A 24,761-nucleotide genomic window follows, 5' to 3' on the forward strand; every position below is an offset into this window, starting at 1 on the left:
TTCCCAGGCCGTCATTGAAAATAAGAATGTGTTCTTAACTGACTTGCCTGGTTAAATAAAGGTAAAATTAAAATTAAATTAAATACTTACACATTACAGAAGCCAGTAGCACTTCTTCAGGCAGTATGGTGCTTTTTGGATGTTCATTTATTACCAGAGCAGGACGTATCTGTGAGAGTGGTAACCTGACAATGTAATACAAAGATCTCACATCATTGCAATAGCACCAAAAATACCACTAGAGGGCACTCATGACCTAGCCCAGAGACATCTGCAGGCCAGATAAGAGGTTATGAAATGAGCTGCTATGAAGATGATCACAAGTGCCATAGCAGCTTTACACGACAGGTGTGGTTACTATTCTGCAGTTCAAGTGAACATGTGTATTTCTCTATGGAATCTTCTCTAGTACCCTTACTGGTTACAGTAAGATAGATGATGAGTGACGTCTGGTAGATGATGATTCTCTGTGGCAGTTAAGAGTCCTGGTGTCTATTCTCAGTAGCTTTGCTTCAGTGAGCTGTGTGTTTCTATATCTGTTTCTGTCTGTAGGGAGACCCAGATCAAAGAGCAGATGGGGAGGAGGGGTGAGTGGCGGATTGGAGGGGTGAGGGAGTGGGGAGGGTGTCACTAGAGTGATTGTTCTGTTTGAATCCCAGTACTCCCAGTCCCAACAGACAGACAGCTATTAATCCCACTTAGAATGATCTGCAGCCATGATGATGATGAAGCGCATCTGAATATGAAATCCTTCAGAAGTTCTTTTCATTCCAGACTCCTCCAACCAACTCAGGGGTATTACACTGAGTTAGAGCCAGATACAGTGCATGAGGGCAATAGATATACAAAATGTTTATAGATCTGTCTATTGTCCTGGTTAGTGGATTTGTGTGTCACTATCTGGATCATGGTCTGTCTGTGTGATTCCATGGTTAGCAATGGAAGCTATGAGAAAGAAAGGGGAATGTATCATTAGTTTATGATGTCATGTTCCCTCAGACTCCATCAAGCTACAATAGTAGTTATGAGAGTCCCTGCCAAACCTAGGATTACAATGCCATATGACCTTATTTTCAGCGGTAAGAACAGAACCGTCAAACTAGATTATTTTTTTTAGCTATTTCTATTACATTAAGCTAACCAATGAAATTCTTCACCATGAGCTGTGTATTCAATACTGGAGACGGAATGGTACAAGGATGTACAGAGTCTGAGAAAGTGAGATGTTAATTGTGTATGCGGTAACAGTACTGAGTCTAATCAAGGCCTCAGCTTTAATGAGCAGTTCTTTCTCTATCTGCATCTGATGATAGTGAGTCACTACACAGCCAAAATAACCATGCACTCTTCTCACAGCTCTTCTATGTGTCTTGGTCTGAGACAAGATTATCAGTGGCACATCTAGCCGGGATATTGCAGATCCTTGATGTAGTGCAATGCTAGCTCTTTTATTGATCAAGTTTCACATCAACTGCTGCTCAATGCTGCAACGATTTGTTCTATTTAAATGCAGTAAATGCAGCATACTACGAGACTACGACACAAGCTGAATGAATGTGTTCTCTATGTTTTGAGAGTGAGGCACAGACTCTTTTTCCATACATGTGCTCTTCAGACCCTTCAGGCACAGTGGCCCAGGCTGTCTGAGCAAGACCCATGACGTCCTCCTTTCACCTCATAAATGTGATAAAAAATTTACATTTGGTGCTCAGCCTTCCTCAATGCTGTGGCTTGGAGTATTTGTGTGTGAGAGTGAGCGAGAGATAGGGAAAGTGTGTGTGCTTGCTTGCTGGGGATAACTACAGTACAGGGCAGGAGGCAGACACGGAGGTCACATGATCCCTGGCTGTTGTCTCTGTTTTCCTGTTGGTCTCCTACACAAACACACAGTGTTGTTTATGAAAGCAAACCTCTCTCTCATCGGGACAAAGGGGTTCTGGACTGGTAAAAAGACAGTAGTTGAGTTTTGTTGGGGGGTGTTTTCTAGTGGAAGTTTCTGTCGAGTCCTGGAACAGTGCGTATTTATGGGTCAGGTTGGGGGAGCATGGGCGTTTAGGAAGGTCAGGAGATACGGAGAACAGGACAGCTGCTGAGTCATGGACAAACTATTGGGGGAAAGTACAAACAATTCCTGTTTGAGTTTGAGAGAGGGGAGAAGAGAGAAAGTGTGTGTGTACCTAAGGGGGTGGTGATGCATTTCTGTGTCCTGGTCAGGCTTTCTGATTGGGTTTCTGTACTCCAAAGGCAGTGATGAAGACGTTGACTACTACGATGACGAAGACGAGGCCTGTGGCCAGGTTCTCCATTACATTCAGCCTGAAGTGTTTACTCTGGTCATTCAGGTTCCACCGCACTGTGGAGAGAACAGGGGAAATTGGTACAGATGAGCTTTACAAACACTCACAGCATGCACTCGCAAACACACACGTATGCAAACATAGACTCCCTCTCTCACACATACACACAGATAACTCTACACACACATAAAAAGTATAATCCTGATTGAGTGATAGCGGCTAGCCCGGGACTGGAGCCAATCCATAGTGACATACTGCTTTGTGCTCGGTGCTCTGTATAAGTGTCTCTCAGGCCTGGTCCTCATGTACCCCGGACTGAACTCTGCCAACTCTCTGCTGCTCAGCTCAGAGGAAACATATGTGTGACCAGGACACAGTGAGTATAAAGAACAAAAAGAATAGCTTAACACTGCAGTGGGCTAAAATCAGGGTCACACAGTATTTCTTGGTAGTCTTAAACAAATCTACTTTGAAACAAACACATACTGTACACCTCACACACATGGTTATGGGCTGTACCATGTCAGATATAGAGTTGAAATGTATTAAATTTTGAGTTTGCATCCCAATATTAAGCTTTATATGCATCACAGAAGACTGAGATATAACAAAAGCGTTTGACATAGAACACCAGATTTTTGTTGTTTAAATGTTTTTTTAATGTTTATTAATTATGAAATGATGAAAAATATGAATAACGTTCCACCCAGGAGACCACTAGAGGGCGATTTGATCATTTGACTGCTGGAAAGAGCTACGTCTATTCTTTTACAGAGGGGCATGGTTAATGGCATCTATGAATATGTGTGTAGTGGATGTAGATGTTCTGATAATGTTATGTGCTTGTGTACCACAGGAGGCTGTTGAGGGGAGGACGGCTCATAGTAATGTCTGGAACGGAGCTAATGGAATGGTATCAACCTACTGGAAACCATGTATTTGATGTATTTGATACAATTCCACTTATTCCGATCCAACCATTACCACGAGCCCATCGTCCCCAATTAAGGTGCCACCAACCTCCTGTGGTGTGCATGTGTGTGGGGGGCAGATTAGAAGATGTTAAACGTTGTGAGAAACCCTGCCTGTGTCTCTGGTTGTGTGTGTCTGGCCCAGGCCAGGGGGGATGGTATGTAAGGCATTCACAGCACACACCACCAATTGAGTATTTAATAGAACTCCCATTAGCCAAGGCAGCAGCTACTCTTCCTGGGGTCCAAACAAGAATAAAACAATTGCATCACAACAAAACAACAGCCTACATCATAAATAAAACTATACATCATACAAGACATGACTACATTATTTATCTATTATAACAAATGTACAATATAAAATGTACAATACTACAATAATACAACACCACAATGTGTGTGTGTGTGTGTGTGTGTGTGTACAGTGCATGTGTTAGAGTGTTTGTGCGAATGCGTGTGTCTCTTAACAGTCCGTGTTGTGACGTGAGGTGTTGTTTTATCAGTTTTTTAAATCCGATTTTACTGCTTGCTTGAGTTACTTGATGTGGAACAGAGTTCCATGTAGTCATGGCACTATGCAGTACGTTGTGCTTCCCAGAGTCTGTTCTGGACTTAGGGACTGTGAAGAGACCCCTGGTGGCATGTTTGGTGGGGTATGGGTGTCTGAGCTGTGTGTTAGTTGTTTGAACAGTCAGTTCGAATGGTCAAAGACAGGGGGGTCAGAGGGAAAGAGAATGGGAGAAAAGTGGGGGTAGAGGGGGAAAGGGGAGGCGAGGTTCTAGGGTCACAGGTTTTGAATGAAGAGCAGATGCATTATGGGTGAAGAAGAGAGGAGAGAGGGCGAAAAGCAGGGCGAAGGGAATAGTAGAGGAGATATGGAAGGTGGAGAAGGGAGAGGGGGGGTTTGGGGAGGAACAAGAGAGAATGGGAGGATGGGGGAGTGGAGGTATGGGTTGAGCAACGGTCAATGGGGAGAAGAGGGAGGGGTGAGAGAAACAGGGAGAGTGTGATGGCTCTGACATGCAGGTTCAGTGCATGATCCCTTCAAATGGAGTTCACTAGTGGAAAAGTAAAGCCTTGTGACTTAGTGAATGAGTGTTCATTCAGAGAGAGAGTGGTTAAAAACATATGGGCTGGAAATACTAAGTGTTTTCCTACTGGGGACTGTAATAGATGAATTACAGTGATGTGACCTGCACCATTCATTAACTATCTGGTTTCACAAGAAAATACAATTTAAATCAGAGTGACATGGTGCAGAAATCATGGGAGCAAATGTGAAGGCAGTGATGTAGACATGATGAAGAGTAGTCTCTGTAATGTAAATATGATGAAGAGTAGTCTCTATGATGTAGACATGATGAAGAGCATTCTATGTGATGTAGACATGATGAAGAGCAGTCTCTGTGATGTAGACATGATGAAGAGCAGTCTCTGTCCAGTGCTGAAGATCAAGGTCACTGTCAGCCTGTATGGTCACACCTGAAGAATTCAATCTTCAACAGCATAGCATATGACCTTGTGGGAACCAACAAAATGTTCCCAGTTGGTCAAATATTTGTTTGTTTACTATTCTTGTGGGACTTCTGGTTCCCACAAGAATGGTTAAACACATCCACACGCGCTCACACACACACACACCTGGTCACATGCCTAGTTGCCATGGCTACAGCACCTCAGCAACGCTGCAGTAGGTAATTGGTTGTATGTCAGGAAACATTGGACTTGATAGGTATGAGGTCGTCCTCAGTTAAGGTCAACACAAAGTGTTGAGGGAGGAGGAAGTTATAAAACACATGTTCTCTGATGAAGATGAGACACAAAAGGCTTATGAAGATTGAGAGACACAAGCGGCAGGATAGCCTAGTGGTTAGAGAGTTGGACTAGTAACTGAAAGATTGCAAGTTCGAATCCCCGAGCTGACAAGGTACAAATCTGTTGTTCTGCCCCTGAACAGGCAGTTAACCCGCTGTCATAGAAAATAAGAATTTGTTCTTAACTGACTTGCCTAGTAAAATAAAGATAAAAAAATAAAAGTGGCTCCATTTAGATAGCGGGGCTAGTGTCAAAAGAGTCCATAATACAGCAATCATTATGCAGGTTTAGAATGCAACTGTCTAATGTAGGCCTATTTGATGCAAATGCAAAACTGTTGCATTCAATATGCTTCTTGTAAAAATGTCCTCCAGAGATACAATGTTGTTATCCTCACCGATGAAGATGAGGAGGACCCCCACAGTGACCTGCAGGCTGAGGGAGATGCTGATGAGAGTGATGAGGGGAGTGTACAAGGAGAAGTCTGGCCCCTGCTCCAGGACAGCCTTCAGCTGGGAAGCGTTGGCCATGAGCAGGGCTACGTCCAGCATGCTCTCTGCTGCACTCTTCTTATTGGCATAGTGGTTCATGTTCAGGAGAGCAGAGGGGCTGCCACCATGCCAGACACCTGTATGGGGGACCTGGAGAAACAAACACATGCCAACAATACAATCAGATACCTGGTTATATTGTTGAAGAACATGCACATAACGCACATTTTCACATAAACCTCCCATTGACATCAATTTATGATTTAGACTTGCATTTTAGGTGGAAGTTTAGCTTGCATATGATAATGCTGTTATCATATGCACCACTATCATATCTATCATATTATAACAGTAAAGGCATTATGAAAAAAAACATCCATGTTAGTAAACAAACACTCCCATTAAGTGCAGGCGAACACACACACACCTTGGCTAAGTCCCAGACTATGAGCTCATCTCTGCGGGTATCCCCCCACCCCCGACAAACACACTACGCACCTACACCCCTTCACCTAGTTACACTGAATGCTATCTGTATGTTTACATTGCAAACCTGTCTATGTTTACAAACACACTCTAGTGGCCCAATACTGTGGCTGTGGGGTTAGTGAGGACTTTCCGGGACAGAGGAACAAACACCAGGTGCAGGTCGAGGACACTTCAGGACAGGGATCTCTGGTCGTGAAGGGATACTGCTACTTTGTTCCTGCCCTGTGTGGGAACTGTACATTAACTTTGTCAACCTGATAATTTAAGTAGCCTACTGAATGCGAATGCATCATATTTTTGTATATGTCATAAAATGAATAATGAATACATTAAAGCCATATTATATGTCTCAGATGAATGAAGGATGTATGATTAAATGAATCAGTTCCTCCAGGTATTGATTCCTCTATGGCTGATGATGTTAGATAGCTGGGCATATGGGGAGTTCAGGACTGCTCTGATGACTACGTCCCATTCAGCTCCCACCGAATTCTGTTCAGGGGCCTCAGTTATCAAAGTGCGTGCGCACAAAAAATACGTGCATCAGTTTTCCCAAAAGGTTGGTATTTATCCATTTTGAACTTGACAGGAAAGTGTGCGCTTCTCCACGCAAATCTCAGACCATGTGTGCACGCACACAAGTTGACCAACTGCATTGCAAGCAAATATTGTTCTTTAGGTGTACATGAAGATGTTTGATGCACAGGAATTATAATAATGGTAGGCTAATAAAAACATTAACTCGTTTGCCTAGTGATAAAACATATGCATTTGCAGTTGGTACCTATGCGCGACAGTAAACAGACTGTAGGCTACAGTATTGCTGTGCGATAGGAGCGGAACATAATAGCCTATTTAATCTCAGAGCCTATATACCAAGGCAGGAGATAGAAATACAATCTATTGATAAACTAAATATTGAACAGGAATTTGTATTTTGTATAGACGTGGTGGCTGTAGTAGCATTTACTTAGAAATTGTTCGAAAGGTCAATCAATCTTGCAGAATGCGCAGCCAGTGTTTGGCACTCGCTACACGTGACATTTTTTTAAAAAATCCTGCAAAAGATTAAAGCATTCTGCCCACGCCTCTACAGGAATCTGATGACATTTGCCATTGCGATATATATTTTTTTAATGATCATTGTCAAGTTCCAACACCTCCAAATCATACAGCAAATGAGGGCGTTATGTTACCTTAAAATAGTGAATGGAGGGCGTTTTCCAGGCGGGGTTGTAGCGCTCGTTCACGAGCCCACAAATATATTATGGTCGGATTATTCATTGAAAACATTCATACAGTATATGATGCGTGCGACAGTTTTGATAAATCCCAATAATTTGTTGCGCACGCAAATCATAGAATCTCCATGTACGCCAGAATTTAGTACAACATTTTGTCACGCCCTGGTCTAAGTATTTTGTGTTTTTCTTCATGTATTGGGTCAGGCCAGGGTGTGGCATGGGGTTTTTGTTTGTGGTGTGTTTTGTCTTGGGGTTTTGGTGTGTATGTATTGGGATTGTAGCTAGTGGGGTTATCTAGCAAAGTCTATGGCTGTCTGGAGTGGTTCTCAATCAGAGGCAGGTGTTTATCGTTGTCTCTGATTGGGAACCATATTTAGGCAGCCATATTCTTTGAGTTTGTCGTGGGTGATTGTCCTGATGTCCTTGTTCTGTGTTAGTTTACACAAGTATAGGCTGTTTCGGTTTTCGTTACGTTTATTGTTTTGTAGTGTTTGTGTTTAGTGTGTTTGTCATTAAACATGGATCGCAATCTACACGCTGCATTTTGGTCCGACTCTCCTTCACACCTAGAAAGCCGTAACAGAATCACCCAACGACAAACTCAAAGAATATGGCTGCCTAAATATGGTTCCCAATCAGAGACAACGATAAACACCTGTCTCTGATTGAGAACCACTCCAGACAGCCATAGACTTTGCTAGATAACCCCACTAGCTACAATCCCGATACATACACACCAAAACCCCAAGACAAAACACACCACAAACAAAAACCCCATGCCACACCCTGGCCTGACCCAATACATGAAGAAAAACACAAAATACTTAGACCAGGGCGTGACACATTTACGCACGGTTGTTAAATGAGGCCCCTGATCTTAAAGCTGGAATCCTTCATGGTGAAACTGCCACATCCGTTTGGGATGCTACAACAACAAAGCAGTTACTGCAAACAACGAACAACGTTTTTTCCCCCTTGGCCATCATTGCCTGGAGATAGAACAGCAGAATATACACTGCGTTTTTTTTTATCACACTGCTCGATGCACCACACCTCTGATAAGTCCACAGAACAAAAACTAGATGAAAGCTGCTGGGGTGGACAATGGCGCTGTTCCCCTAATGCGGATTCCATCTTTAAAGTGCTGCTGACTAAATGTTTTGCAATGACTGAACAACTAGGCCTCCTGAGGAAAGTGAACTTGAAGTCATGCTAAACCATCTCCAATGCATTAACAACCATTCAATGACATTGAACCATTGGATGCATGTATCCCCCCTCTCTCCAACAGCTGTGGAAGACTGGCTGTTAAATTGTCAGTGCTGTGTCACAGTGCTGTGTACAGACAATCTTCCTTCCTTCCCTCTGTTCCAGGAATAGAGACAGTGGATGAGAGGGGCGGTAGGCTTTACAGCAGAGAGAGACAGTCAGAGGTTCTGTTTTAGGAAGGGGAGAACAGAACCCTCTAATTTACCACAGAGCTGAGCTGAATTACCATGCCTTCAGGAAGAAACTGGCAACGTTGGTGCAGTAACCCGAGAGAGAGAGATGGGTGTGTTCTCTGCAGTAGCTGGTGTGTTGATTAGCCACCCAATATCCCTTAAATGTTGAGGTGGTTAGGCTATATGATGAGCTTTACAATTATGTGAGGAAACTGTACCCGGCTAGATGCATTTAAATATCTTAAGTACCCCTGTGCTTTTTGGGGTGTGGCCTGACCTATATTTATGGCATGGCTCCTACTGTGCTGCACATCTGTGCAATGTTCACAAAATATCTGGATCAGGATCCTTCCCATCAGGATGTACTATTGAATCAATCCTGAATAGACATATTAAACCCAGACTGTGAGCCTTTATAGAGTTAGTGCACTAAGAATTGCAAGGTCACACAAACTAAACAACTCTTAAAAACATGCCCTCTGTGTTCCTAAAGAACTGACGTCACACTTGTGTCCTTGTGATAAGTGACAGATACTCATCGGTAAAACAGAAGACACGCAAACAGATAAAATAACACCTTACTGCACAAAGGGGACTGTGAAGAGACACAGCCATTTTCTATATCTTGCATTGTAATTTGCACTGTACTATGTACAGTGGGCTCCCGAGTGGCACAGTGGTCTAAGACACTGCATCTCAGTGTAAGAGGTGTCTCTACAGACCCTGGTTCGATTCCAGGCTGTATCACAACTGGCTGTGATTGGGAGTCCCATAAGGCGGTGCACAATTGGCCCAACGTCATCCGGGTTAGGGTTTGGCTGGGGTAGGGCGTCAATTGTTCTTAACTGACTTGCCTAGTTAAATAAAAAATGTATTAGACCTGAATATTGTATGTATGTAGCCTATGTGTGGCATTTTAAATGTGGATTCTAATGAATACCAAATACTTGAGCGAAACACAGTGATCTCTGTGTCACTGTCACAACCTGCCAGGGTCACCTGCTCTCTTCTCACACACTGAACCCACTGAGGGCATTCAAGGACAGCCCTTATGCCTTAATCAATAGGTCTTATGTGAGACCACAGGTTCTGAAGGTGTAGGCTATCCATAGGACTGACTGACACTGCAGTCTGGGAAACCTGCCTCATTCAATTTCTTCATTGCTGGCTGACACAACAGAATGATAGTGGTAATTTGGCATGATTGAGCATAAGCAATGGCATAGGTCCCAAAACAAGTGCACACCCCGCACACACACACACACACACGTGCACACACACACACCCCACACACACACACACATATACTTCACTTTTTATTAAAAGTACAGAAAGCAACCGACTGACTGACACAGTTCTGTATTTGAATAGAACTCTCGATTGAAAAGTATAAACGAACAAAGCATGTATTAGCATATGATTGCGCTGACGTTCTCTACTGGAGAGGCAGTGTTAGTCAATCACTCTGTAGGTCCATTGTTATTCTGCCTGACCAAAAAACGGACGATCCACTATTTTGTTACTATGAATTATTCAGCTCAACAATCCCTGTATAAGGGAAAGACATAGAGAAAACAAAGGGATATATATATATATTTTAAAAAAAGCCTTTATTGTAAATGTAAGAAGTGCACAGAGATTCAGTGCAGCATCCATGATATAATATATTTTTTATTTCACCTTTATTTAACCAGATAGGCCAGTAGAGAACAAGTTCTCATTTACAACTGTGACCTGGCCAAGATAAAGCAAAGCAGTGTGACAAAAACAACAACACAGAGTATATATGGGATAAACAAACGTATAGTCAATAACACAATAGAAAAATCTGTATACAGTGTGTGGAAATGAAGAAAGGAGGTAAAGGCAATAAATAGGCTATAGTGGTGAAGTAATTACAATTTAGCAATTAACACTGGAGTGATACAGTGGGGCAAAAAAATATTTAGTCAGCCACCAATTGTGCAAGTTCTCCCACTTAAAAAGATGAGAGAGGCCTGTAATTTTCATCATAGGTACACTTCAACTATGACAGACAAAATAAGAAAAAAAATCCAGAAAATCACATTGTAGGATTTTTAATGAATTTATTTGCAAATTATGGTGGAAAATAAGTATTTGGTCACCTACAAACAAGCAAGATTTCTGGCTCTCACAGACCTGTAACTTATTCATTAAGAGGCTCCTCTGTCCGCCACTCGTTACCTGTATTAATGGCACCTGTTTGAACTTGTTATCAGTATAAAAGACACCTGTCCACAACCTCAAACAGTCACACTCCAAACTCCACTATGGCCAAGACCAAAGAGCTGTCAAAGGACACCAGAAACAAAATTGTAGACCTGCACCAGGCTGGGAAGACTGAATCTGCAATAGGTAAGCAGCTTGGTTTGAAGAAATCAACTGTGGGAGCAATTATTAGGAAATGGAAGACATACAAGACCACTGATAATCTCCCTCGATCTGGGGCTCCACGCAAGATCTCACCCCGTGGGGTCAAAATGATCACAAAAATGGTGAGCAAAAATCCCAGAACCACACGGGGGGATCTAGTGAATGACCTGCAGAGAGCTGGGCCCAAAGTAACAAAGCCTACCATCAGTAACACGCTACGCCACCAGGGACTCAAATCCTGCAGTGCAAGACGTGTCCCCCTGCTTAAGCCAGTACATGTCCAGGCCCGTCTGAAGTTTGCTAGAGAGCATTTGGATGATCCAGAAGAAGATTGGGAGAATGTTATATGGTCAGATGAAACCAAAATATAACGTTTTGGTATAAACTCAACTCGTCGTGTTTGGAGGACAAAGAATGCTGAGTTGCATCCAAAGAACACCATACCTACTGTGAAGCATGGGGGTGGAAACATCATGCTTTGGGGCTGTTTTTCTGCAAAGGGACCAGGATGACTGATCCTTGTAAAGGAAAGAATGAATGGGGCCAAGTATCGTGAGATTTTGAGTGAAAACCTCCTTCCATCAGCAAGGGCATTGAAGATGAAACGTGGCTGGGTCTTTCAGCATGACAATGATCCCAAACACACTGCCCGGGCAACGAAGGAGTGGCTTCGTAAGAAGCATTTCAAGGTCCTGGAGTGGCCTAGCCAGTCTCCAGATCTCAACCCCATAGAAAATCTTTGGAGGGAGTTGAAAGTCCGTGTTGCCCAGCAACAGCCCCAAAACATCACTGCTCTAGAGGATATCTGCATGGAGGAATGGGCCAAAATACCAGCAACAGTGTGTGAAAACCTTGTGAAGACTTACAGAAAACGTTTGACCTCTGTCATTGACAACAAAGGGTATATAACAAAGTATTGAGATAAACTTTTGTTATTGACCAAATACTTATTTTCCACCATAGTTTGCAAATAAATTCATTAAAAATCCTACAATGTGATTTTCTGGATTTTTTTTCTCATTTTGTCTGTCATAGTTGAAGTGTACCTATGATGAAAATTACAGGCCTCTCTCATATTTTTAAGTGGGAAAACTTGCACAATTGGTGGCTGACTAAATACTTTTTTGCCCCACTGTAGATGTGCAGATGAGGATATGCAAGTAGAAATACTGGTATGCAAAAGAGCAGAAAAACAAAAACAAATATGGGGATGAGGTAGGTACTTGGTTGAATGGGCTATTTACAGATGGGCTATGTACAGCTGCAGCGATCCGTAAGCTGCTCTGACAGCTGATGCTTAAAGTTAGTGAGGGAGATATAAGTCTCCAACTTCAGTGATTTTTGCAATTTGTTCCAGTCATTGACAGCAGAGAACTGGAAGGAAAGGTGGCCAAAGTAGGTGTTGGCTTTGGAGATGACCAGTGAAAAATACCTGCTGGAGTGTTTGCTACGGGTGGGTGTTGCTATGGTGACCAGTAAGCTGAGATAAGGTGGAGCTTTACCTAGCAAAGACTTATAGATTACCTGGAGCCAGTGGGTTTGGCAACGAATATGTAGCGAGGACCAGCTAACGAGAGTATACAGGTCACAGTGGTGGGTAGTATATGGGGCTTTGGTGACATAAAGGATGGCAATGTGATAGACTGCATTCAATTTGCTGAGTGTGTTGGAGGCTATTTTGTAAATTACATCGTCGAAGTCAAGGATCGGTAGGATAGTCAGCTTTACGAGGGTATGTTTGGCAGCATAATCAATTAAAGAAAATCTATAAATGTACAGTTAATGTACAGTTAATTGTCATCCACTCTCCACTCATCAACAAAACCAAGTGCTCCCTCCACCTCTGAACAAAACACGTCCCTGTAACATGTTGGTCTCAAAGCCCAGATCTTTCAGTGACAGGATGTGACAATATTAAGCATAATTCTTCAGTCATTAGACCTTAGAGAACAATCCCCACATCCTGCCTTTGACCAGACTCAACTGTGTGTTTATTGCCTAGGCCTATATACACAGCTGTCTTAGCCCGAGAGAGAGGGAGAGAGGGTTCTGTTCACAAACACAAACACACCCTACAGAGCCCCAGGACAGCAGCACAATTAGACCCAACCAAATCATGAGAAAACAAAAAGATAATTACTTGACACATTGGAAAGAATTAACAAAAAAACAGAGCAAACTAGAATGCTATTTGGCCCTAAACAGAGAGTACACAGCGGCAGAATATTTGACCACTTTGACTGACCCAAAATGAAAGAAAGCTTTGACTATGTACAGACTCAGTGAGCATAGCCTTGCTATTGAGAAAGGCCGCCGTAGGCAGACATGGCTCTCAAGAGAAGACAGGCTATGTGCTCACTGCCCACAAAATGAGGTGGAAACTGAGCTGCACTTCCTAACCTCCTGCCCAATGTATGACCATATTAGAGAGACATATTTCCCTCAGATTACACAGATCCACAAAGAATTCGAAAACAAATCCAATTTTGATAAACTGCCATATCTACTGGGTGAAATTCCAGTGTGCCATCACAGCAGCAAGATTTGTGACCTGTTGCCACGAGAAAAGGGCAACCAGTGAAGAACAAACACCATTGTAAATACAACCCATATTTATGCTTATTTATTTTATCTTGTGTCCTTTAACCATTTGTACATTGTTAAAACACTGTATATATCTAATATGACATTTGTAATGTCTTTATTGTTTTGAAACTTCAGTATGTGTAATGTTTACTGTTAATTTTGATTGTTTATTTCACTTTATATATTCACTTTATATATTATCTACCTCACTTGCTTTGGCAATGTTAACACATGTTTCCCATGCCAATAAAGCCCTTGAATTGAATTGAATTGAATTGAGAGAGGGGTAGAGAGAGAGCGAAAGCGAGGGAGTGAGAGAGCGGGAGAGCGAGGGAGAGAGAGAGAGGGAGAGAAACTGAGAGAGTGTAGAAGGTCGCTGCAGCAGTCATTTAGAATAGCTGGAGATAGCTGCCCACGTAGTTGAGTAATAACGCTCAAAGGAAATCATATGTTGTCACTCTCTGTCTGCATACCTCTCAACACCACCTGCCCAACCCACTACAGTAGGTGTGAATTAAATGTGTCACTGACTGCAGCCCAAGCAGTCCCTAGTGATAACTGTCATAACTGTTTCCTATGCTCTAGTCCGTTACAGCACAGTTACCTGATCTACCTGGAAGACAGCTAGCCTATGTGCTGAGGTAGCCTGGTCCCAGATCTGTAGCCTATACTTTAGCCAACTCTTCTGGCTATCATTGACATGCCACATCTGTTAGTATAGCCTAGTAGCCTATATGTCTCACTTTTGTTTGATTGATTCTGTAGTTTGTCTGTATTTTCTTTACATTTACAGGGGCATTGAAAAAGCCCCACAGAATCCATCTGGTCCTAGTAAATATTGGCAGCAGTGCCTGGCTTGCAGCACTCTGGTAGGACCCCCCTCCCCCCAACCTCAAACTCCCATTGAAAGTGCTTCTATTCAGTTCAAGTAAGTACAAGCTTTCACAGACTCCAAAACATTTTCTACACAATGTTCTCAGCTTAGTGAAGCCAGATGAAGAAGAACAATTACAGTTGTGAATGACACTATTTTTGTGAAAATAGATGAATCGTCTCATCTAAAAACATGCATTGTCTTCACTGTAGATCAAGCTTTCACACAATGTTCTCGGGGGTTACCGCACCAATGTTGTCAGTCTCTGCCTGAAGGCATGGTAATTCAGCTCACCTTAGGGAAGCCTGATGAAGACAAGTCACAGTTGTGAATACTACACTATTGTTGTGAAAATGTATAATTAGTCAAAAAACATGCATTTTCCTTCATCTGGGTACCCAGACTAGGCTGTTGATATTTACCATACAAGCACATAGACTTTCACAGACTTTAAGCTCATCCTCACTTTGGGCTGACTCTGACTAAAATAATCCACTGTGTGAGAAGTGAACTCATTTAACCCCAGGCCAGCATCAATGAACAGCTATGCCTACTCTCGCTGTTTTCATCTGTGAAAGGGGTTTTTCTAAGCTGCCAGACAGTTGTGGTGCTAGTCTGCTATTCCCTAGTAGACTGAGGGGCAGGTTGGGCTCTAGGCTATACAAAAGGGACACTCTGGGATACGTACTGTACACTATGGTTACAATTCTGTCTCTTTAGCCAACTGCATTGGCAGGAAAAAGAATGGCAACCAGACTAGGCGACATCCTGAAAATTCCAGCCTTATAAGAATATAAGATAACAGAGTGTAGCGTTTATGCAGACCAAGTTGCATTTATCATCAGCATGTATTTTATTCTGTTCTTGCTTGACTTGCAGGATGCGTGGTTGGGTTTTAAATGAAGAGGATGCTGCTACAGGATGTGTGTCACTCTTTGCCTCTCTATCTCTCCGCATCAGCACTTCTGTGTTCTCCATCCATCATGTCCCATCAGTCTCCTCTGCTCACCTCAGAGACTGGCCTGTGTCCAGCCCAGGGATCGACACAACTGTATTTCATTTTCATGGTTCTCTGAAGGGCTTTTAGTTTAACATCCCACCGGAAACATATGCAAACACTGCTATTCCAAAGCACAGTATACTGTAGCTTACCTACAATACAATGGCAATACAATGCAACCAACCTAGCCTGTAACCTATAGCCTGTAGCTCCCATTATTAAATCCGGCCTTCAAGGCTTCGCAGCACTGTTGGTTTACCATAGTCCAAATTGGTGAAGTGAAATGACAAATGTCCAAAAATATCCGAAACGTTGATCATCCCACGGAGCACCATTAAATCCATTATTAAAAAATGGAAAGAATATGGCACCACAACAAACCTGTCAAGAGAGGGCCGCCCACCAAAACTCATGGACCAGGCAAGGCGGGCATTAATCAGAGGCAACAAAGAGACCAAAGGTAACCCCGAAGGAGCCGCAAATCTCCACAGCGGAGATTGGTGTATCTGTCCATAGGGCCACTTTAAGCCATACAATCTACGGAGCTGGGCTTTACGGAAGAGTGGCCAGAAAAAAGCCATTGCTTAAAGAAAAAACTAAGCAAACACGTTTGGTGTGTGCCAAAAAGGCATGTTGGAGACTCCCCAAACATATGGAAGAAGGTACTCTGGTCAGATGAGGCTAAAATGTAGCTTTTGGCCACCAAGGAAAACGCTATGTCTGGCACAAACCCAACACCTCTCATCGCCCAGAGAACATTATCCCCACAGTGAAGCATGGTGGTGGCAGCATCATGCTGTGGGGATGTTTTTCATCGGCAGGGACTGGGACACTGGTCAGAATTGAATGAATGATGGATGGTGCTAAATACAAGGAAATTCTTGGGGGAAACCTGTTTCAGTCTTCCAGATTTGAGACTGGGACGGAGGTTCACCTTCCAGCAGGACAATGACCCTAAGCATACTGCTAAAGAAACACTCGAGTGGTTTAAGGGGAAACATTTAAATGTCTTGGAATGGCCTAATCAAAGGCCAGACCTGAATCCAATTGAGAATCTGTGGTATGACTTAAAGATTGTTGTACACCAGCAGAACCCATCCAACTTGAAGGAGTTGGAGCAGTTTTGTCTTGAAGAATGGGCAAAAATCTTAGTGACTAGATGTGCCAAGCGTATAGAGACATACCCCAAGAGACTTGCAGCTGTAATTGCTGCAAAAGGTGGCTCTATAAAGTATTGACTTTGAGGGGGTGCATGGTTATGCACGCTCAATATTTAATTTTTGGGGTCTTATTTCTTGTTTGTTTCACAATAAAAAAATATGTTGCCTTTTCAAAGTGGTAGGCATGTTGTGTAAATCAAATGATACAAATCCCCCAAAAATCAATTTTAATTCCAGGTTGTAAGGCTACAAAATAGGAAAAATGCCAAGGAGGGTGAATACTTTCGCAAGCCACTGTATGTATGTATATATATATTGGATATATATATATATATATATATATACACATACATACATACATACATACATATATATATATACACAGTGGGGCAAATAAGTATTTAGTCAGCCACGAATTGTGCAAGTTCTCCCACTTAAAAAGATGAGAGAGGCCTGTAATTTTCATCATAGGTACACTTCAACTATGACAGACAAAACAAGACAAAAAAATCCAGAAAATCACATTGTAGGATTTTTTATGAATTTATTTGCAAATTATGGTGGAAAATAAGTATTTGGTCAATTTTTTTAACCTTCATTTAACTAGGCAAGTCAGTTAAGAACAAATTCTTATTTTCAATGCCAGCCTAGGAACAGTGGGTTAACTGCCTGTTCAGGGGCAGAACGTAAGATTCGTACCTTGTCAGCTCGGGGGTTTGAACTTGCAACCTTCCGGTTCCTAGTCCAACGCTCTAACCACTAGGATACACTGCCGCCCCTAAACATAATGATACCGTAGCGCCGTGGAGCTTCGGTTGGCCCGGGATAGCCTGCCTCTTTTGGCTGGTGAGTAGAGCCGTTCATGACAGGGTCGGGGTGCGGCCGAATGAGTTGCAGCCCCTCTCCTGATGCGCACCGCATGTTTGTGGAGAACCTGGTGCCAAATCACTTGTAGACGACCTGATAACAAAAGTTTATCTCAATACTTTGTTATATACCCTTTGTTGGCAATGACAGAGGTCAAACGTTTTCTGTAAGTCTTCACAAGGTTTTCACACACTGTTGCTGGTATTTTGGCCCATTCCTCCATGCAGATATCCTCTAGAGCAGTGATGTTTTGGGGCTGTTGCTGGGCAACATGGACTTTCAACTCCCTCCAAAGATTGTCTATGGGGTTGAGATCTGGAGACTGGCTAGGCCACTCCAGGGCCTTGAAATGCTTCTTACTAAGCCACTCCTTCGTTGCCCGGGCGGTGTGTTTGGGATCATTGTCATGCTGAAAGACCCAGCCACGTTTCATCTTCAATGCCCTTGCTGATGGAAGGAGGTTTTCACTCAAAATCTCACGACACATGGCCCCATTCATTCTTTCCTTTACACGGATCAGTCGTCCTGGTCCCTTTGCAGAAAAACAGCCCCAAAGCATGATGTTTCCACCCCCATGCTTCACAGTAGGTATGGTGTTCTTTGGATGCAACTCAGCATTCTTTGTCCTCCAAACACGACGAGTTGAGTTTTTACCAAAAAGTTATATTTTGGTTTCATCTGACCATTTGACATTCTCCCAATCTTCTTCTGGATCATCCAAATGCTCTCTAGCAAACTTCAGACGGGCCTGGACATGTACTGGCTTAAGCAGGGGGACACGTCTGGCACTGCAGGATTTGAGTCCCTGGCGGCGTAGTGTGTTACTGATGGTAGGCTTTGTTACTTTGGTCCCAGCTCTCTGCAGGTCATTCACTAGGCCCCCCCGTGTGGTTCTGGGATTTTTGCTCACCGTTCTTGTGATCATTTTGACCCCACTTGGTGAGATCTTGCGTGGAGCCCCAGATCGAGGGAGATTATCAGTGGTCTTGTATGTCTTCCATTTCCTAATAATTGCTCCCACAGTTGATTTCTTCAAACCAAGCTGCTTACCTATTGCAGATTCAGTCTTCCCAGCCTGGTGCAGGTCTACAATTTTGTTTCTGGTGTCCTTTGACAGCTCTTTGGTCTTGGCCATAGTGGAGTTTGGAGTGTGACTGTTTGAGGTTGTGGACAGGTGTCTTTTATACTGATAACAAGTTCAAACAGGTGCCATTAATACAGGTAACGAGTGAAGGACAGAGGAGCCTCTTAAAGAAGAAGTTACAGGTCTGTGAGAGCCAGAAATCTTGCTTGTTTGTAGGTGACCAAATACTTATTTTCCACCATAATTTGCAAATAAATTCATTAAAAATCCTACAATGTGATTTTCTGGATTTTTTCCTCATTTTGTATGTCATAGTTGAAGTGTACCTATGATGAAAATTACAGGCCTTTCTCATCTTTTTAAGTGGGAAAACTTGCACAATTGGTGGCTGACTAAATACTTTTTTGCCCCACTGTATATACACATATATATATATATATATATATATATATATATATATATATATATATATATATACACATACATATATATATATATATATATATATATATATATATATATATATATATATATATATATATATATATATATATATATATATACATATGTGTGTGTATACATACATATGTGTGTGTATGTTTTTTCATGTGCCTGTTTTGCATGTTATTTTGGCATTAATACGTGTCACATATCAGTTTGCAAACAATGTAAAAAAAATGTTTTATCTTCTCTAGTTGCGCAGTGATTGGCTCAGTGTTCTATCACTCATGGGGACACTACGTCACCGCAAAATCTACAGGGAGAGCTAGGAAGTTCAAGCCCCCTTGGGTGCTGCCATAGATTTACATTATCAGTGCCCGTTATATCTACTGTAGCTTTGATTGGACTGATCATGTCAACGTCATACCTTCAAAATCTTAACTAGCAAGCTAGACAAGCAGTCATCATCAACAATCTACTGGCAAATCCTTATCATATGAAGAGAAATTATAGATAAAACGTATCAGTGCTCATCAGACAATGGACATAAACATTACGCAACAAGTTGGAATTCGCAAATTCAACAATGAGTGGTTTGGAAGGAATCAGTGGCTAACTGCAAGCGATGCAAAGCAATCACTATTTTGCTTCCCCTGCCTTCTATTTGGTGGAGAGGGGGTGTGGTCCAAGTCTGGGTTTAAGGGTCTCTTTTCCAAGCTTAAAAGGATAAACATTCACACACAACACCATGGGCTAGAAAAAGTTGAATACATACAATCAAGTATGACTTCTGCTGCATTCAAAACAACTGGAAACTCAGAACTGGGAAATCTCTAACTTCAGTGAGTTCGAGACAACTGGGAACTCTGAAAAAAATGTGCTCCGACTGGGACATACATTTTGAACAGTCATCCAACTCGGAATTCCAAGTTGGGAACCCGGACCTCTTTCTAGATCTCCGACCTGAAGCTCACTGACGTCATGATTCAACCTTATTTTTGTCAGAGTTCCTAGTTGTCTTGAAAGCACCATAAATCCAGAGAATGCCAGACTTCGATGACAAAGTTACATGACAAAATTTGCCCACAAGAAGGACCTTCCTGTTCAAGTGAGCACAGCACAACGGTGAGTCCAAAAATGTATTGTATGCTGCTGCATAAATAATGTAATATGCCAGGGAGATATGTATACTGTAGCTAAGAAATGAATACTAAGTGTATGTTGTGTAGTAAGCTGTTAGTAGCCCATGTGCCTCACCCTAATAATTTGGTCCCTTAACCCCTTCATAATTTAGCCTACTGTTCTGACTTGGTGGTGCACATGTAGCCTACAGCCTGTTTTAGACAAAAGTCATCATCGAATATTGTAAGAGCTTTCATTGTCTACTTATATGCCCCCTTTATTTATCCTATGGTTTTGGCTTGGTGTACAGGGAGAATACTGTAAGAATGGCCCATGTTCTAAATTCTGTTGCTGTACATTTCAAAAGTGATTTACAAACAGTTATATTGACTACGTCCATCTTAGCTCGTTCATTAATGTCTTAATCGAAATGACGGCTTGCCTCCTATCCGCTCATTGTTCCCTTATGCCATAGTTTGTACATCTTAATTGTCAGTAGAAACCACATTTGTTTACGCAAGTCAGTCATATCAGCTATGTTTTTTTTAAATCAGTAAATGAGGCTGAATGAACTGTTTAGCTGCCAGACAAGGCTCCCTGATAGCAAGTTGTAGTGGTGGTAAGGATTCACTCCATGGCCCTGAAAAGAAAGCTCTGCTGTTGGGACAGCTTTATGTAGGCCCTAACAGTTTGTGGGCACCGTTTGTCACCGTTATAGTGCAGTTAATGTATTGTTTAGTGGCTTTGTTGGCATGCATCCCCCCAAAAATGTTTTTGTTTGTTCCACCAAGATCGACATGCTAAAATCGCCACTGGCTATGCCTAATCAAGAACATTTATCAGTCGATTAACTACCAGGTAGAAAATAAACATAGTAGTTCTGCGGATCTCCAGGCTCGGATTTGAGCTCAGGCAGTGCAAATTAAATAAAGTCCTCTGAGAGGACAGAAAGCAATTTACACAGCATCCATGAGGCATTATTCACTCTCACTGTGGGGAGACATCTTGTAAATGACACCAATTGCACATTGAATCGAGTGTAAAGATATCAATATTCTGTCCTCCGTGACTCAACTGTGACAGTCTCAGGACAGTAGCTAGACATACTGGCAAGCACGCATGCACGCATGCGCACACTCTATCTCTCTCTCTATGAAATTTAAAGGAGCTATTTGGGGGACAGGGACAGGCTGTTGGGATGACACAATGAAGCTCATTTCCTCCCTCTGTAAAGTGTTATTGCTTTATAAGTAGCACTAAACTACCTCCCAATAACTGGGGAAATGGGAACACACAATGTCATTAAAAACACTTTACAGGGGTCTAGTTAACACAAAATTGCTAATGAAAGTATTTGATTGAGCACCATCATATCAATAGCATAAATGCATTAAGCAAAATGCGTACACCAAGCCCTTTAGAATTATTTCCACTAAAACTGGATGTGTGATGAAAGAAAGGAAACTGTTTCTTATTGGAACATCGTGCCAGGGATCCAACACAAAGGGCATTCATTATTCACTGGGCCACTTAGGTGCATAGAGGCACAACTCCTCAAAGGATGCAGACTTTCACCGGAGACCTGGCCAAAAGATGTCAGCCATTTCAGGAAAGGCCAAGTCTTGATCTGATCCGTAGACTGTCCCAAAACAAAATCATCATTTCAACTGACTAACCTCACCTACACAATCTATCCTAAGCACTAAAGGGCTCTTCTAACAAGGATTATAATCATTTTTTATTATGACAATAGCCAAGGTTACATTGTGGGGTGCCCTCCAAAACGTTTCTAAACTGAAAATGTGTTGCTTACTAGTTAGATTTTAATGCTGTTATGTATCTAATCTCTGTGCTATAAAAGGGTATTGTAAAATGGTGTTATAAAAGGTTGTAAAAAATGAAAATTTCTTAAAATGCATCCAATATGGTTCCAAATAAGGATTAATTGGTGGAGATCTTTTGGACACAAAGAAATGTAGAGAACATTATGGTGCACGATATTACAACAGGTTGTTTTGTGTTGATAAAATATTTAGTTAAGCTACAATGTTGTGTTTTTCTTCTTCATATCATGGCATCGCCTTCGATGCTTACATCCCAAGAATGAAAGGTGATGCAGTTGTCTGTGAGGGATCTCACAGCCTCTGCCTCTTTAAGCGCAGCAGCCTATAAACTCACACTGGCACCATGGTAACCAATTTTAGAGCAAGATTAGCTGACTAGCCGCTATTAAATTTAGGGAAACTATAATAAGAAATATTGTGTGCTTCAGTAAAAGTGTATTTTGTGTCTACAAACATTATTATATTGTTAGTTATATTGTTAGGCCTACATTGGCAGGTTTGTTAGCCTAGCTAAACGGGCGACAGTGGCTAATGTGGATGGCAATGGCAACATTGCTGCCAGTCCATTACCTCTCTTGGAAGTGAGATAACTTGTTACTTTGATGCTAACTAGGTTGCAACTACAGATCATCACTTACCCCCCCTCCATTTTCTCTGTCAGCGCTGCCGTTCATTTCCATATTGATGGCAATGTCAGGGGTAAAAAAACAAAAACAAGATGCAAGTTTTGTTTCACATTAAAAAATGTGGAACCAACTTGTCTGCTCCGCGAAGGAAAGTGAGCTCTTGGGTCGCGCGCGCTGTGGAATGGGGGATGGATCAATTTCCCGATTTGGATCAACTGCATAAATCCTGCTGTATGTATCCTAGTATTATACACCCCATAATAATAGCTTGCCTGGGGACCAAAAGTTGCTCTGGCATAGCTACATAGATTGAAAATACCACATTTGAAGACCAAAGTCCAGGGTTGTTGTCTACAAATAAAATACATTATTATTGAAACATAGGCCTGGGTGTATATTTATGATCATGCTAGTACATTTTTTTTTATATATCAATTAATTATACAAACAAAGATGTATGTAATATTAGTTAGAGCAGGGAACTCAAATTAATGATTTAATTATTAATTAATCATATCTACAGGGTAACCTGGATCAGAGGACAGTTGAGTGGATTGTCTTTTTGCAGGTTAGGTTAATGATTTTCACAATGAGAAAGGCACTCATTTGTTTTGCTCTGTTTGTTATCATAGATGGGCCTACTGCAATTCATGCACAGGGTGCACTCTTGCAGGTCTTTCTTTTAGTGTAGGGTTCAGTGGAAAGTATGCCTCCCTCTGGTCACTTCTGTGTCCAGAAGAGTGGATTATACAAAGACTGTCTAGAAAACTTAATAGAAGACTGTTTTCAACCATATTTTGTTTTCAAGTATGCATATTCAATATATACATGTCTGTTTGGCCCTCTCTTGTTTTTTTTATTTACAAATCTGGAGTTTGAGGTTCCCTTGTGTGTGGTGGTGACGCATCTACAGTAACCTATTTGCTTTGTAGTTATCTTGAGCCAACGCCAAGCCAAGGAATGATAAGGTGTACATTTCATTTAGCTACAATGCTGGGAGGGACTCACAGTTTTACAAAAGAACATCACTTATTATATGGATTAGGGTAATCAGATTTCATCATTAATCTTTCATCCTATCCACAGTTCTGTCAGTCAGTTGACTCAAGAGGGAAGTGGTGACTCAAGGAAGGCTATGGGAGGCAGTTTTTTTGCATTTTGCTGTTCACTCTCTACCTCTCTCTCTCTCTCTCTCTCTCTCTCTCTCTCACACACACACACACACACAAACACACACACACTTTTACTCCACTACATTCCTAAATAAAAATATTTATTTTTTACTCCCATACTTCCCTGACACCCAAAATTACTCTTTACATTTTGCATGCTCAGGCAGGACAACAATATGGTCATAGGTAGAGATGTAGACCAGATCATTTCATAGGAAATAGCTGTCTTTAATCAAAATTAATAGTCTCCTGCCCATATAGCTCAAAATAAATTGAATGCCATGTGATCAGTTTTTCAGATGAGACGTTAAACCTGTGTCCTGACTCTCTGTGGTCACTAAAGATCCCATGGCACTTATCGTAAGAGTAGGTGTGTTAACCCAGGTGTCCTGGCTAAATTCCCAATCTGGCCTTCATACCATCATGGCCATACCCAGTTTAGCTTGTCTCATTCATCCCCCCTCCTTTCCCCTGTAACTATTCCCCTGGTCGTTGCTGTACATGAGAATGTTTTCTCAGTCAATTTACCTGGTAATTTTTTACATTTTAAACATTTATTTCACCTTTATTTAACCAGGTAGGCAAGTTGAGAACAAGTTCTCATTTACAATTGCGACCTGGCCAAGATAAAGCAAAGCAGTTCGACACATACAACGACACAGAGTTACACATGGAGTAAAACAAACATACAGTCAATAATACAGTAGAAACAAGTCTATATACGATGTGAGCAAATGAGGTGAGAAAAGGGAGGTAAAGGGAAAAAAAAGGCCATGGTGGCAAAGTAAATACAATATAGCAAGTAAAACACTGGAATGGTAGATTTGCAGTGGAAGAAT

At 41.8% G+C, this 24,761-nt stretch overlaps 1 protein-coding gene across 1 annotated transcript; it reads right to left on the minus strand.

Annotated features, from left to right (window-relative positions):
- Positions 1 to 14: 14 nt before the first annotated feature.
- Positions 15 to 22,908, minus strand: LOC112222230 (ninjurin-1-like). Its single transcript, XM_024384939.2, has 3 exons — positions 22,763 to 22,908; positions 5,484 to 5,727; positions 15 to 2,353 (listed from the first exon to the last, which is right to left on the minus strand). The coding sequence occupies exons 1-3, from the start codon at positions 22,802 to 22,804 to the stop codon at positions 2,211 to 2,213; spliced, it is 429 nt and encodes a 142-aa protein (XP_024240707.1). The 5' UTR covers positions 22,805 to 22,908; the 3' UTR covers positions 15 to 2,210.
- Between the last annotated feature and the right edge of the window lie 1,853 nt (positions 22,909 to 24,761).

Source organism: Oncorhynchus tshawytscha, linkage group LG22, assembly GCF_018296145.1.
Source record: "Oncorhynchus tshawytscha isolate Ot180627B linkage group LG22, Otsh_v2.0, whole genome shotgun sequence".
NCBI lineage: Eukaryota > Metazoa > Chordata > Actinopteri > Salmoniformes > Salmonidae > Oncorhynchus > Oncorhynchus tshawytscha.

What these genes read in the sequence shown, in the direction of transcription:
- LOC112222230 (XM_024384939.2), bottom strand. Translation starts at nt 22,804, where the DNA reads ATGGAAATGAACGGCAGCGCTGACAGAGAAAATGGAGGGGGG. An exon ending in ACAGAGAAAATGGAGGGGGG is followed by an intron (nt 5,728 to 22,762) that starts GTAAGTGATGAT and finishes TTGTTTCTCCAG; the next exon opens with GTCCCCCATACAGGTGTCTG. An exon ending in GGTCCTCCTCATCTTCATCG is followed by an intron (nt 2,354 to 5,483) that starts GTGAGGATAACA and finishes TTCTCTCCACAG; the next exon opens with TGCGGTGGAACCTGAATGAC.